We start from the raw sequence: 17,038 nt of genomic DNA, 5'->3' as shown, positions 1-17,038 counted from the left end.
CATAAGGATTTTTGGCTTCCACCGAGAGTGTGCGAGAGTGTGCTGTTTTGATGCCAAAAATTATCGAGAGAAAACTTGTTCTTTTTTTTCGATGCCTTTTAAATATCGGGGTTCCTGGCAGCTCAGTTGGTAGAGTTTGGTAGCTGGGTGAGTTAGATCTGGCGGAAAGTACTTTCTCAATTGCTATTGTCTGTTTCACACTATTGAAACCCGGAAAACTATCAAACTTCAGACTTCCGTGAAGTCCCAGGTTTGAGAGTTTCTTGACAAGATGAGAGTCATTATAATCGACCAATATTTGAAGGACGAGCTTTTCGGTCAAAATTTTAAACACGTGTTATTTTTTTTTCAGAGTACGGCTGCGTAATAGTGATGTTATGCGTTTAGGTAAAATACAACGTACACCCGGATATGATGTACCAACATAAAATACTGTGTGCAAACCTTTAACGTTTATAGTCTGATTGATAGATATCATTTTGTGAGAACTTATCTTTAAAATAGCTGTCTAAAAAACAACAACAAACAACTGGGTAACGTCAATGTCATCCCACCTATACTATGATATATAACTGGACCGGGCTCCTGACATCCCATAGTGGGCAGGGAGGTACATACTGTGTCGTCTATCCCCTTATATCTGTTTTCCAACATGCGTTCTGTCTTTGTCTTGGAATGCGATTACTTGGTTTTGTCCTGGCCCTGGCCGGAGTCCTGGTTGGAAGGGAAAAAGTCAAATGCATTTTATTGTTTTGAGAGATGATATTTTTTTCCTTGTAAATCATCTCTCTGTTGTGTATTATTATATTTGTTATTTTGAATGTATAATGTAAGCATTTGAGTGTATTCCTCTTTGTTGGATTTTGTGCTTGTGTCCGGATGAGACTTATAGGTGATCTCAAACTAAGTACATTGATGGTATGCTGTTGGAATCTACATCTAATCCCTATTTGTTCCCAGTTCCCCTATGTCTTGCTTTCTCTTGGGTGCTTTAATTGTAATTCTAGAATTTTTTACTATTCCATATTTTTCCTTTTTACTGGCGCTGATATGACCTATATGTGTAGCAAGCGCCGTAAAACCCTTAAAATCAAACAAACAATGATCTATAAATTGAATTATTTCTGCTTTTATTAATCACTTTAAAAAAGTGTTGACTTGATACAAAAGTCCATCAAAAGTGTTGAGTTGATACAAAGTCTATGACGCCATCACCAAGGTATGTAACTGTTACTCACAAATATTGAGTACCCTTGTCGTTGCCGTCCAATGACCAGCTATTTATTGTTATTGACCAGTAAACTGCCGTTCTCTTGAAAAAAAGATGTATTTAAAAATTTGGCCAGAAAACTCGTCCTTCAAGCATCGATCAATTGAATTTAAATTTAAATGACCCTCATCTTGGCAAATAAAAAAAAACAAAAAAAAAATACTCTCAAACCTGGGACCACGCGAGACCTTCTTCAAGTCCCAGGTTTGAGAGTTGTTTTTTTTTACAAAGATGAATATAATTTAAATTGATCAATATTTGAAGGACGAGTTGCTTTGCCAAATTTTAAAATAAGCGTCTTTCCAGAGTATGGCGGTTAATTGGTCAACTGACCAGGATTTTATTGTTGTCAAGTAGATACAGCTTTAAAACATTAGCATAAAAGTCGTTTTCAAATTCAATAATAAACATGAACAAAATTAACTTTTACATTCCAACCGAACTGGACGTATTTGACGTTTAATGCCACAGATGATTGCTTTGTTTGTTTGTTATAACTATAATATTTTTGATTCACCAATTAACTGTCGTACCCTGGGAAAAAAAAAAACAACAACACGTATTTAAAGATTTGGCCAGAAAACTCGAACGTTCAAATATCGATCGATTTAAATGATTTCATTTTGGCAAAAATTCTCAAACCTGAGACCTAAATGAAGACATTGCGAGGTCCCAGGTTTGAGAGTTTTTGCCAAGATGAGGGTCATTTAAATCGATCGATATTTGAAGGACGAGTTTTCTGGCCAAATTGTAAAATACGTTTTTTTTTCCCCCGAGGACGGCAGTTATCTTGTTTATTATTGGTGGCTATCTTTATAAGAACACAGCGCTTCAAAATTTGTGCGAGTTGAAAGGAACTCATCAATCTGTGGAGATGAAGTCCTTTCTTATCTTTGCGATTACTGCAGCAGTAACAGGTTTGATCCCTGTTCACGCAATAGGACTGCATGCCATTGTGAATGAAATCACCGACAGGAACGGTAAGTCTATCCAAATGTAAGGTGAATTGAAATTTTAGATGTATAAGGATTAACTTAGTCGACTTATATTATGCCTCTTGGCTCCTGGCGAAGCATAGGGCCTCAACAGCACTCTTCTATCTTCTTCTCTCCTTGGCACAGACCTTTGCCTCACTCCAGGTAAGATTGGAGACGCACAAATCTTTGGTGAAGGCTTCTCCTCCAAGTCTGCTTTGGACGACCCCGTTTCCTCTTGTCCTGTGGGTTCAATTCGAGAGCCTGCTTGGTTATATTACAGGGCTCTTTCCGCAGGGTATGGCCAACCCATCGCCACTTTCCGCGTCTGACCTGGATATCCATTTGCTCTTGGTTTGTTCTTGTCCAAAGGTCAGCATTTGACCGATGTAAGGACTGCATAACAAAATAAAATATAATAGCGCATTTTAAACATTATATAATGCTCAATGCGCTTCTACTGACGTTTACTTAATTGCGTGTCTGACCGTCGCCATCGTAAACTAAAAGCCTGACACTGACTAAAGAATGACGCCAAAAGACAAGTCTTTGGCCACAAAAGAAAACAAATCGTGAGTTGTATTCAACAGCTAAACCAATGGGATCACTTGTTTCCTTGAGCTTCCTTGGAAATGGCTCTTTACTCACATTCTCTTACCGTACTCAGGTGTAAAATGAGTACATGGCCGTTAACAACGTTGTAACTGTCGCGAAAAAAATCGTAATATCGCCTAACAGGAGTCATGTCTCGTTCTACATGTTACGTGTTGCTGTTGGTACCTTTTGTAAAGCGCCTTGAGCACGTTTAGTGATATTGTTCTATATAAAAGCTCAAACTCAAGCTTTACTTTTTTTATGATACATATACATACGACCTAAAATAAGTGGCGTTAGAAAATGCAACAACGTAATTATTTACACCATTGCAAAAAAAAAAAAAAAAAAATGCAGTAGTATAGTAAATACTCACAATTAGTTCAACAAATCATCATCATCACTTCCAGTCCTGACAGGTGTACCTCAAGGAACAGTTTTAGGCCTACTTTTTTTAATTTTTTAATCTATACATTAATGTTATACCAAGTAAAGTATCAAAAGGATTAAATGTTCGACTAAGTGGATCTTTTGTGGATGATGGCCTTCTTCATTGAAAAATCCAATCATAAAATGATATGCTACAAAAAGACAGGCTACAGTCATGGGAGAAAATTTGGAAAATGGAATTTCATCCGAAGAAATTAAATGTCTGCTAGTTCGCATCATGGACAAAAAGAAAAAGCAAATAATAGGCTCAGAATATTATATACACAAAGAAAAATTGGAGACAACGCATAAAGCAGAATTTCTTGGATTATACCTTGACAGCAAAATGTCTTAGCAGCATCATATCGATTACGTTTGTAAAAAGACCAATACCAAACTTGGATTTTTCTTCTGTAGTAGTAGTTGTTGTTGTTGATGTTGTTATCGTTGTAGTGGTGAGGATGACGACGACAAAGAAGAAGAAGAAGAAGAAGAAGAAGGAGAAGAAGAAGAAGAAGAAGAAGAAGAAGAAGAAGAAGAAGAAAGGGGAGGAGGAGGAGGAGGAGGGGGAGGAGGAGGAGGAGGAGGAGGAGGAGGAGGAGGAGGAGGAGAAGAAGAATGATGATGATGATGATGATGATGATGATGATGATGATGATGATAATGATGATACTGCCCAAATTAATGTTAATTGTTAAATCTGGGAACATAGATTGTTTTTGGGCTCCATTTTCAGTTTCTCACAACCCAGATGAGGAAAACACATATTCCAAGTCCGCCTTCAATAATCCATATTTGTTTTCTTTTGCATTTGTCATGACATAGTCTGCGAGTTACCCAAGGAAATCGGCCGATGCCGAGCCGCCTTTACACGCTACTACTACAACACGGGATCCGGCGCCTGTGAAGAATTCATCTACGGTGGGTGTGAAGGAAACGGAAACAATTTCGTTTCCATGGCAGCTTGCAATTTAAAACGGAATAAAATCTATTATTTTCGAGGAACGAAATAAAACTTTTATTTTCTTTTTTTATTGGTTCTGTTCTTTGACGTTACGAATTTTATTTTTACTATTATTTTAAAGAAATATATATTAGCACTGAACAGCAAAATTGTACTGTCAGAAATCCGACAATAGACGGAAGATTTACAGGCCTGTAGTCAAATCCTGTCACTTTCTCCAACTCATTTATGATGAGGTCATTTTATGGTACCAAAAAAAAATAAATCCCAATTATTTGAGAGAGTACACACATTTCTGGGCCCAGGTCCGAGCTAGTTGTATGAAAGAAAGAGAACAATTCCTACCATTTAGAAAGATGTGCATCTAGTGCTAGACATGAGAAGCTGCTTTATCTTCGCTCCTGCATGTTTGTGTATAATTTCTCAGCCGATTCTTTCGTTTATTTGGATTAATTCAAGAAGAAGAAAAGGAGGAGGTGGTGCAGTCGTATGTGAAGGAGGAAAGAGAATAATTAAAGAATAGCCTACCACTGCTGAGAGCTTCCTAGGAAAAATAATAATTTTTTTCCGGTTGACATTTAGACTGAACCAAAGAGACCATTGGGAGGAGAAATGAGAGATGGAGAAATGCATGTGTGTCTGTAACAAAATAGAGAGAAACGATCCGTCACACGCTGTGCGCGCTAGTTGTAAGCAGGCAGTGAATACATCCACGGCTAGCAGAGCGTGTAGGTGGCACGATAATATAGCTGACAGATGGTCCTATTTGCTTTGTCTTTGGTGGAACAAATAAAGTTTCTTTTTCTAAGTCGGCGTTCGCAGCGGAAAAAATCTTTTCTTTCGAGGAACGAAATAAAACTTTTATTTTCAGAATATATAGAGCAAAATCGTAGTTGGAAATCTGACAATAGTCGGAAGATTTACAGGCCTGCTTTGAGATCATGACTGATTGGAAAGCAAAAGAATACTTTCACAAAAGCTGTACAAAAATACACAGGTTCACATAAGACAATTCTAAAAAATATTCACCTAACCGTAGCAACATATCCACTGTATAGACAACCCATAGGCTATGCGCGACACTCTGGAATATTCCCAATTAGTTATGTTAATTATTTCTTCCCTTTTTAAAATATTTGAATGGGACTGATATCACATGATTGACTAAAAATTTACAAGAATACATCAAATCGTTATGACAAGGCACAGTTTCCTCAAACCATTTTGCACACCCGAGGAGTTTGAGGAAACTGTACTGGAGTGTATGTCCTTTAGGAACAAAATTTTCGTTTTCCAAATCCCAACTTAATACCGCTTTAAGGCGAGGGGTCACACAAACACACACATATATATATATATATATATATATATAAAAAACTTGAATGTTAAAGGTCTCTGCTGATTCTGAGTGAGGTAGACTGAATTCGCTGTTCTAAAATGGAGCATATGCATTACTGTATTCATTACCCGTTTCCAGCAACTGTTCACTTCCGGAGGGTTCTGGCTCTGGTACTGTGGACGATAGAGTAAATTTATTTATACCTTTCTGTCCATAGCAAAATTGAAACAAATTTATTTTGTATTTAAGGATTTTACGACAGAACACATAAAGGTCATATCAGCGCCAGTAAAAAGGAAGAAAATGGGAACATAAGTTTGAGAATTACAATTAAAGCACCCAAGAATAGGGAAGACAAAAGGGGAATTGGTTCAAATAGGAAACAGATGTAGACTCCAAGAGCACACAATCAAAGTACTTAGTTTGAGATCACCTATCTCATCCAGACACAAGCACAGGTCCCCACTCAAATGTTTACAAATCATAATACGATGCACAACAGAGAGATGATTTACAAGGAAAAAAATTTCATCTCCCAAAATTAACTACACATTGGACTGTTTCCCTCTCAGCCAGGGCCAGGACAAAACCAAGCAATCTTATTCCAAGACAAAGACAGAAAGCAAGTTGGAAAACATATAGGGGGATAGAAGACAACAAAGACAAAAGATGTGTTTACACTGGGGAAATAATGTTTTTTTAACGGGTTTTACAGTTCTTGTGACACATTTAGGTCATTTCAGTGCCAGGAAAAGGAATAAAATGGGATAGTAAAAAGATCCTAGATTTACAACTTCAAAGCAAACAAGAAAGAGTAAGACAAAGGGGAAGGATTGCAACAGGAAACAGATTAGAGCACACTATCTATCCGTGTAATTAGTTTGAGGTCACCTTAAAGTAGGTACGGAAAACCCAAATTTAGATTATATAATTGTCCTTAAGTTGCATTCAATAGGTATAACATTTTGTCCTGATTAAAATGGTATAAAATTATTAAAATTGGTTAAAAATGTTAAAAGATATGTCATTTCTAAATTTGTAGAAAATCGCCCAAATTTGGCTGCTTTGAAAGCAACGTTTTGTCCGTTTTCAAAATGCCGCATTTTCATAAATATTCAAGCCAGACCTCTGTAACTTTCTAACAATACACATCTTTTTATAAACAATATGTGTATTTTTTTCCTGAGCTCAACTCTAAGTAAAATAGAAATAATTTGCTCCCAAAGTATCTGACAAAGCCAAAATTGTCAATTTCAACGCGAAGTTACGAAATAGCGATATTTTTGTGCCCCTTGCCTGAGCCGGGGTACGAGTGAAGTGAATACGGCAAATGTTGCAGTTGTAGTTTTGTTTTCAGTTGGCTGGTGAACGCAAAGCTATAAATCTTGCTTTCGTATACATCATTTTAAAGCTGAGATTTTAAACTTTCTTTTGATACCAGAATCGTCCAAATTTTCAAATCAATTTAAAGTTTTTAATTCAGACTTAAATCATAAAAATGCGAATCTGGTATCGAATGAAAGCTTGTTCAATTTTCTTTCCGATGCAGCCATTGACGTTACTATTAATAGCGCTGACGCGACCAGCCGGGCGGAGAGAAAAGACGACGGTCAGTTATGGTGTTCGAGTAGCGGAGCGCCGTTCCAAAATCAGAGTTTACTCCTCTTCTTCAACTCTAAGCCATGAAATAACAGCAAATCCTATGAAAAAAGCATAAACATTTTTAAAAAGATGAAGATTTAAGATTTAATTTGATACCAAACACGTTTTATTTGACGGACTGAAAATGAGAAAAAGAGAGTGACGATTTGAGTTGAAATGCTCGGTTTGCCAATAAAGCCATGACTCGATAAGAGCGTTTGCCGTACCTACTTAAAGTTCCATCAAGACACATTGAGCCCCACTAAGAGGAATACACGCAAATGTTTACAAACCGATATATATATATTAGACCTGCATGTGAGTCCTGACCAAATTGTCTGAACTTTTTCACACATATCGCATTACCGGATCTTTTATTTTGTAACTCAGCACTTATATACATTTTCTTTTGGATTGTCCTACAGAATATATTTATTTTAAAATGTTAAAAAGTACCAAAAATTTATAGGGAGAAGGGACAGCATGGAGGTAGAGTGGTAGTTTGATATTTTATCAAAAATAAAAACTAATAATTTTTTTTTTTACATAGACAGATAGGCCTTTAAAAAACATTTAATAAGATACCTTACTTTTGGATCTAGGATAAACGGTTCCAAAGTTATGATGATTTTACTACTCTAAATTTACTCTTACAAAAAGCTCAAAATTGATTGAGAATTCCTCCCACTGGACAGCCTCTCGATAAGGTGAATACTGATTAAAACGGGATTTAAGCATAGAAAAAAAAAGGGTTGGTCACTTGTCAACATTAAACATACTGTACTGTCTTCAATCTTTATGAAATTTGATATAGACATAGACAAATGAATCATCTAGATGCCTTCACTTTTATTTTTTTGCTATCTCAATTTTGAAAAAGATTTCAAAAGTTTTAAAATGACATTTTAATCAAATTATAATTTTGGATACAATATGTCGTCAACATTGATTTCTATCACATCAAAAGAAATCTTGATCTCTGCCCTTTAAAATGATACCAGAGCCGTTCATATACTGTGAAAAATAATGCAACGGCAACAGTGATTATGTGAAATTGTGTTATTCAAATTTTAACCCAAAGTTGCGCTTCACTTGTCCAATGGCTAATCGGCACCTGTCTACCTACAGACTGGAATCAGTTTCAGTTAGGGCTAGGGTTGAGTGAGTTCCTTGTGCCGACGAACGGTCAAAGAATTGTTCAGGCATGATAACAAAAAAATAATGTAAAATATATAACGACAAATCCAGAAAGTTTATTGATAGAGCGAATAAAATTGAAATGTAGCAACGTTCAATTGAAAAACAAAAGTTATTTGAATGCAATACCGAAAGTATGAAAACGAAAGTTAACGAACTGCGCAAGCTCGATTATACCGACACACTTCTCGTTTTTCAGACAGTGAAGAGTTGCGGTCAAACCAGAGACTAGCGAAGTTTCCCGATAATTACCAAACGAGCGCTTGAGAGTGCCGACAATATTGACGTCACTCGCAATCAGATTACTTTAGCAATAAAAAAAAGTGATCCGGGAGATCGCAACGACCGTGATTGTCGACACACATGCAGGTCTAATATATGATTGAGGAAAAAAATGTTTAGTTCACTGGCTCCACTTAGAAAATCCAATGCCCCTAAAAAAGAAAAATCGTCCCACTACCCCTGAACATCTTTCTCGCAGCCCACCTGAAAAATTATGACTATAACGTCGGGAAGCAGGGTGGAGTCCATTCGGGGGATGCAGCAAGTTCCAATGAAGAAGAAGAAAAAAAAAAAAAGAAATCACTCACAACTGAAATTATCTAACATTTGATTGCTTCTGAGGAGCACTGAAATCACTGTTCTATGCAGAGCATATGCAATGGTGTATTATTCATTACCTGCTTCTGATGACTGCTGCGTCTCTGTCTGTCTGTCCGAGGGTTGTGCCACTGTATTTGTGAATGATAGAGTAAATTTGTGATTACAACATTTCCACCCTTAGCAAAAATAAAACAACAAATATAATTCACTTTCACGAATATGATGCATGTAAAAAGAAAAAAAGGAAAAAAAGAAGACAAAATTGCTCTATTCTAAAAACAAGATATGAGGGAGTTTGTCTCTCGTCTAAAGTACAATCACGTAATGCAGAATCAGACCTGTAAATCGTGTTTTCTAAAATTGTCTGAAAATTTATCTTAATCATCGGCGACCTCAACAGAAATTGATAATAGTATGACATGTCAAAACATTATGTTAGATGTATCAATCTAATATGCCTTTAAAAGAATATTGTTAGTACTCACAAACCAAGTAGGCTGTCTGAGCATAAAGGGAGGGAATAGTTGTTTTACTTTTGCTTCTTTAGTGATAAAAACGTTCAGTAAGGATAAGTGTTCTTAGAATGAAGCCACAATTACCACTACTTTTCAAAGTACAATCTAGTGGACAACCAAAAATTATTAGGAAATTTTAAACCTTTACCAATCAATCAAGGTTTGCTCTACAAACACAAAAATTGAAAAAATAAATTTAACAAACATCTAAGAAAAGATCCACGATTAAAATAATATAAAGTGAAACTACCCTGAGGAACTTCCAATGTCGCTTCCGCGATCTACAAATGTTTCAGGCATGTTGCTGAATTGATTATTTTTTGAAATTGTATTTCTTCTATGTCTTAAGGAGAAAGCGACTCAATGATCTCTTTCTTGCAGGTGAAGTAAAGGAATTCAGATGGCAGCAAAACAAAACTCAACCAAAGACATCCATTTGGGTGCCGAAACGAATATTCGCTGTTACATAAAATCTTGCTGGCAATGTTCAGATGAATAATTATAAATTACAAAGGAATATTGATGTCGAGAAATGTAAGTTGGAGAAACTACAAAGACATGGCAAAATGTCAAATTGGTACGTGAAGACATGAAGATAAGATACACTGCCAATGCATGTGAGCTACCAACCTCAGAACCAACAGGGTGAAGCAAGCGAGAGGAGGACTGGGAATCTTCTTGATTGCCACGGTGCGCAGCGAAGTGGAGAGAGAGAGAGAGAGAGAGAGAGAGAGAGAGAGAGAGAGAGAGAGAGAGAGAGAGAGACGGCTGCGTTACACAAATAACTATAGTACTGGCTATATGCTGCAGTATTGTCACCGACAGTTTTATGTGTCCCGTGATTCAAATATGTTCCATATGCATGGGACCATTATCAATTAAGATGAAGTGATTGACTATAAGGGTGCCAAAGTAGTCTTCTGTTGAAGCCACCAACAATTTAGATATGAAGCTGGTAACATTAATTTATACCAACCGATAATTCTTTTGTAACAGTTAAAGTGGCAACTGGCGGAGTCATCAAAGAGTAATCTTGTTGCATACAGCAGCCAGTACTTTGAAAAATAAAAATAAATTAGAAACTGTAATGACCATTTACTATACGATCGCATTACCATAGATGTGTATTAAGAATTTCAAGTTGGCACCCCTACAACTTTCACTCGTAATATTATTCTCAATGAGCAGTATATGCTCCAACTGTTATTTTATACTATATTATTAAATTACCCATTTATCCACTGATAATTCGTTTATTCACAGGTAAGTAAATGTACAGATAAGATCCAAGTCTACCTGATACTGATTACACATCAATTTCATCAGTATACTTTTACGATGTTTAATCAGGATTATAATAATTAGATGTCACAACAGCTAAACATCATATCTTAACAAATTATCAGTCAGCTTTACCCATCTTGTCCTAAAGTTTAGGCCTCAAAGAATAAGAATTGTCAAATTTGGCCACCAAAACATCTCTATCTCCGATGATATCCAAAAATTTGACTGACCTCAATCTCATACTAAGGAATCATGATAAATACACAATCATTATATAGTAACAAATCATTCATTCATACTCCTTACCAGTCTGGACACCCTCACACACAACAATATACTGGGGTTCTGCGGATGAGAGGATTGCAATAATAATTAGTCTGCATTGCGAATAAAATTAAAACTTTCTATTTATTATTCGGAGGCAGAAGAGGACAAAATATTTAAAACACTGTTCAAATTTGTTTTACAGCACTCTCTTTAGTCCCTCCGCAGTTTCATTGAATTGTTAAAATACTGATAGTCTTATTCAATTGATGGGATGTGATGCCAGTAAGGCACACTTACGACTTTTGTTTGACACAGCTGAACATGCTTTCATGGTCCAGTCCTCACGTTAAACCACAGATTTTCTGATCAAAGTATGGATTAGCTTGACTATAGACATATACTGTTTACATAGCTCACCCGAATATCCACCAGGACAAATTTCAACAACAGCCCCACCATGTCGACCACGCTGTTTCAAAAAGGAGCTGATGTGGCACCAAGCACTCTCTGAAAAAGGAAAAAGAAATATTCTTTAAAACGATAAATGATAAGGCCAAGAAATTTTGTTATCTAGACACTACCCCTATTCTTGTCTACCAAGACATGGAGCCACTTTGGTTTTTGATAAAAAATTCTAATTCTTTTCAGTTCATCGAACACCTTAAAGTGAAGAAGAAATGATTGCAATGGTAATAACTATTTAAATCATTTCAAGCAAGCTACTAAATAATCAAATATTGAAAAAGATACACAAGTATCACAAAAAAACCCCTTCTTAATGACCTTTATATGTGGAGAAAATTTGACAGAAAAAAATATTAGATAAGTGATCCACATTCACTGCAGATAAGAAGATAATAATTAATGGACCTCCAGCTATACGAAGGAAATTAAAATTTTAAAATCAAACAATTCTATCCTAACCCGATCCCGAGGATCAATTGGTATCCCTCGTATGAAGCAACAGGGGGAGAATGGACTTTGAGATTTAAACACACTTTTTTTTACATGGCAAGAGTTATTTAAGGGTCTGACAGTGAAAGAAAATTTTATTTGAAGCAGTGTTCGCGAGTTGATGTCCCTCACGAGGATGGAAAGTTCTATCATTGCTGTAAATTAATTACTCTAACTCTACATAAGTGTGTTATTTGTTATTAGCATCATTATTATTTGGATATATTATTATTAGGGTAGCGCGAATTGCCAAGGGCCGTGTCAGTCAACTATGCATATGTACTTTTAACTGCCACAGAGTGACGGTAGTGACACAAAGTGGCATTAATATTAGGGAGCGTAATTCGACACCTGAAATTCGGGTGTATTTTGTCACCAGATAATTCGGCACACTGAAAAGTTGAGTCTTAATTTTAGTCTGTTGTTGTTTTCTGTTAATTTCCTCTATAAAAAAAAACAGAAAAAACTGCGCAAATTTTATCACTCTCGGTTTCTCTCCTAATACACACTCTCTCTGGAATATTCAAAAGCATTGTTGTAAGGCGAATGTTTTGCTTTGGATTTAAAATGTTTTACCATTGCAAAAATGAGCTCATCGAGTCGTCCCGCTGTGGACAGCGAAAAGTTGAGTTGTTGGAAAAAGCTCGCATTCTCTCTCCGTACTCAGGTGTAAAACGTGGTGCTCAGAAATTTTCCCCATGATTGTAATGACCTTCATAAATTAACTATTGTGACAACAATGTTTATTTGACAGACAAAAGTAATAATAATATATTAATAATAATTAGAAAAAAAATGAAGAAAATGATAGAATGATAATAATAAGAACAATAATATATTTAAAAAATCAATAAATAAGCTTTAAAATATAAAGGAAAATTTTTTAAAATAATAAAATAGTAGGAAAAAAAAATAGTATTGAAAAAATAAGGTTCCCCATTGGGCTTTGAACCCAAGAACTTCCAATTAAGAGTCAAGCAGCTCAACCACCATGCTCCTCTCAACAAACTAAGCTTTCGTGTCATTAAGATTCCATCCAACAAGGAGCTCACACGACATTCTGTCTATTATTTGTTTAGACAATTTCAGACAACTCATTTAGCCCTACTACCACCATGTTGATAAATTCACACGACAGAAGTCGTTGAGAGTAGCTAATTCTTTTTTTTTGTTTGTTGCTTTAGGTCTCTTCCAACACAATTGAGGTTATATGAGAGACCGCTGAAACAAAAAACAAGCAATCTAACAAAAATAGTACAAATGTAATCAAAATCATAACCTAAACTATAAATAACCAAGAACAAACAGACAGAAGATTTACAGAAAAAAAAATATCCCCTGTCAAAAATACAATCACAAACCTAAGAAGCAGGATAGGCTAGTAAAAAGAAGAAACGACATCACTATCGGATCGTACACCCATGCGAACATCATAGGTATATGATTCAAGGGTGATACCCCCATCCAACCACCCGCATAGCTAATTCTCAAAATGCACATGCGCGACTCGGGTGTCGAATAACTCTGTTAATATTAATAATACTTAATACCCTGGGGATAATCACAGCCTATTAATGGCTTGACGAACCTGTCTAGACAGCTTTATTTTCATTCAACCCAACCAATTTTAAGGTAATAGTAATACCGCAAACTCGGGGACCCAAATAATTCTGGGGGTTTGGGAGGGGGGAAAACTTTTTTTTTTAAAGTCTAGTAGGGGTTTTGGGAGGGGAGAGACTTTTTTTTTTTAAAGCCCCCCCCCCCCCCCTCCCACAAACCCCCAAAAAAAATTTTAAGAAAAAGTTTCCCCCCTCCCAAAACCCCAAAATTATTTGGGTCCCCGAGTTTGCGGTAGTACCGATTTTAAAACATTGCCACTATGAAAGGTGCGATTGCGGTTTCCTTTTTTTTTTGCCCCCGACACTTCGACTTTGAACGTGAAAACAAGATTCGGTTCCGCCGACTCAGCGGCTGCCCTTTTTTTAAACACTTTTAATGGGGAATTCAATCCAATAACATCTCAAAAAACTCAGCTTTTTCCATAGATTCGAGCATTTATTCTTCTCTCTTTACTACCTATACACAAATGGAGCTATTCCTTTCGCTATGTGATGTGTGGTTATAGTTTGAAAATAGACACTTGTAAACAAACTAAAAATCCCATTCACATTGGTTACGGCTAAGGCGAAAGCAAAAGTATTCCGACGAAAATAATAGTGCCAATCAACTAGAGGATGCATTAAACAAGATATAAACAACAACAACAAAATAATACATCAAGCTCACCATTGTTTAGGAGATCAAACTCGGCCTCCGAGCAGGGGAAATTAATTTTTTCCCCTGACTCGAATTTGATACCTACTAATGGCGCCATCTTGAGATTGAAAAGGGCGGGTAGATGTGCCAGGGTTGTGAGCTTATTTTTATAAAACATGCCATACTACTTTTGGAAAAAGGACAAATATTATAGATATCGCTTTCTTTTTTGCAAAAATGCATATATAATAAAATAAAAATTCTCATTGTTTGTCATGCGGTCAATACTTTATAATTATCTATCATTTAGGTAAAATTACACTTAATTTTAGCAAAAGACTCCCCAAATACCAAACTATCGAACCCAGTTAAAATCGTTTTTTTTTTTTTGCCAAACTGGTAATTCTGCATTGACGCATGCGCACTTTAACCCGCCAAAAAAAGTTGTCTCACTTGTGCTAGCTTGTGCCTCGCTGGGGTGACGCCCCCAGCTGGCTTTTTGTCCCACTATAGCTCGCCTATGAGACAAGCCACAGATGTGTAGACAACACGGTTACGGATCGCCCGTTAATCTCTCTGCCTACAAATAACTTGCCAACAACCAATGGTGAGAACTCACGTTATCAATAAATTTATTAATTAATAAAACTCCCTTTATTAAATCCCCATGGGGAAATGTGTCTTACTGGCCTCCTCAAATGTAAGAATAACCCAGGCATCAGCCGAAGTGATTGCTCATCGCTCAGTGCCAGTAGTTGCATGAAAATTTGAGATTGCAGCAATTGTTTTCAAAATAGTCTCACAATATTCTGCAAGAAATACACTTTTCAATGGTACCAAAATTATGACAATGTGACAATTAGAACCAAAGTTATGGGATTATTAGTCCGCAAAAGTGGACCAAAATACTTAATATAATTTAAGAGGAAAAAAAGAAACTAAAACTGTGACCAGAGAGCAACCGAAAACAGGGGGAAATGGGAAATCATGGTTATTTGGGGTGGAATACACATAAAACCATATATCAAAATGCTCGCAAAGGAATGACAAAGCAAATTGTTTAGAAATTAAATGATTATTATGCAATATTATGCAACATCATGCAATTGCATAACCCTAGAAAACGAGAAAAAATGGCGTGAGGAAACAATAATAACATTAAAAACAGATTTGAGGTAGGTCTTCTTTCAGAGCATGCTTACAATACTATGGCTATGGTTAATTTTCAACACAAAATTGTTAAAACAAGAGGAATGGAGCGTAAACCTATGAATTTGGGCACTAAAGTTGTGTCCTTGGGGAAGGCCCTTAATATTTGGCGCTGGCAAATGAGCAACAGGAGAAAGATGACTGGTATTTGGAGAGAAGAAAAAAAACCAACTACAAAAAAACAAAAAAACAAAAAACAACAAAAAACAATGAACAGTGCTACAAAAACAGTTGAACAAGTGTCAGTAAATGCAACTTGCAAGTTTACTGCACCAACGTTTTTGCATCCTTGGACAAGACACTAGGGCACCAACAGTACTCGGGAGCAACAAGCTTGCCGCTGTATATATGCAAACATGGTCAGTGATAAGAATGCAAAACAAAATTGAATACAGTGGCGGTTCTAGCCTATTTACAGTGGTGGGGCAAAGAGGATTCGGTCATATATATATATATATATATATATATATATATATATATATATATATATATATATATATATATATATATATATATATATATATATATATATATATGATATATATTTTTTATTTTTTATTTTTTTGTTTTTTTTTTTAATAAAAATTTTTTTTTATTTTTTTTTTCGCCTTTAAACAAAAAATATTTCAACCACCAATAATCACATTCACAATGAAATGACAATACCAGTAGATTTTAATTCTTCCAAACGTAATCAAAAATGAATCACGAAAGAGAATACAACTAAAAAATAAAGCGACGAGACATAATGCGACAACACCTTGACAATACAAGTCCATTTCCTTCACTCCAAAAATTAAAGAGATGCTTTAATCCCTCAACGGCGATATTAATATTGCTTTTACATATTTCTGGTTTTCAGTAGTACGTAGTAACCTTAAAGTTTTCATGGAGAAGCAACAACAGCGATATGACTCGAGTTTCATTCAGAGCTCAAATTGCATAATTTTTACTGCTGTCTTGGTGGTCAGAATGATTGTGCCGGTGGTGGTAGTGGTTGGAATAGTGGTAGCGGTGATGGTGGTGGTGGAGGAGGAGGAGGAAGACGAGGCGGTGAGGGGTAATTATGGTAGTGGTTTTGGTGGTGCTGTTGGTTAGAATGATAGTTGTGGAGACGATGACGGAAATTGTATGATGATGTTGATATTGTTTTTATTGCTATTGTTGTACTTGTTGTTAATATTGTTGTTGTTGTTGTTGTTGTTGTTAATGATGATGATGATGATGATGATGATTATGATGACAACGACGATGTCGTCGACAATGATGGTTACCATACGATATTACAAAATTTATTCAATCTTAGGCTTTCGCCAATTAATCATACAATTTGATGACCACATACATGAAAGTGGAAAATAATGGCAAATGGGACCAAACAATAAACTGATACCATTAATAACCACCAAAAAAAAATACAACAATAGTAATACCACCAATACGTACAATAATAATAACAATGTATAATAATAATAATAATAATAATAATAATAATAATAATAATAATAATAATAATAATAATAATAATAATAATAATAATAA

At 35.7% G+C, this 17,038-nt stretch overlaps 1 protein-coding gene across 2 annotated transcripts; it reads right to left on the bottom strand.

Annotated features, from left to right (window-relative positions):
• Positions 1-2,480: 2,480 nt before the first annotated feature.
• On the bottom strand, positions 2,481-14,562 carry LOC144956508 (uncharacterized). Of its 2 annotated transcripts, XM_078887055.1 has the most exons (6): positions 14,318-14,562; positions 11,495-11,584; positions 11,117-11,155; positions 9,089-9,139; positions 5,699-5,743; positions 2,481-2,640 (listed from the first exon to the last, which is right to left on the bottom strand). In XM_078887055.1, exons 1-6 carry the CDS (start codon positions 14,463-14,465, stop codon positions 2,618-2,620), a joined length of 396 nt encoding a protein of 131 aa, XP_078743181.1. In that variant the 5' UTR covers positions 14,466-14,562; the 3' UTR covers positions 2,481-2,617. The 2 variants fall into 2 exon arrangements, with proteins under 2 accessions (XP_078743181.1, XP_078743180.1); XM_078887054.1 differs by lacking the exon at positions 2,481-2,640 and having other exon boundaries at positions 2,648-5,743; positions 14,318-14,545.
• Between the last annotated feature and the right edge of the window lie 2,476 nt (positions 14,563-17,038).

Source organism: Berghia stephanieae, chromosome 11 (assembly GCF_034508935.2).
Source record: "Berghia stephanieae isolate SIO BIC M18660-M18661 chromosome 11, UCSD_Bste_1.3, whole genome shotgun sequence".
In the NCBI taxonomy this organism is placed as follows: Eukaryota; Metazoa; Mollusca; class Gastropoda; order Nudibranchia; family Aeolidiidae; genus Berghia; species Berghia stephanieae.
The sequence above is the reverse complement of the archived record's forward strand: the minus strand, read 5'-3'. Positions and strand labels throughout refer to the sequence as shown.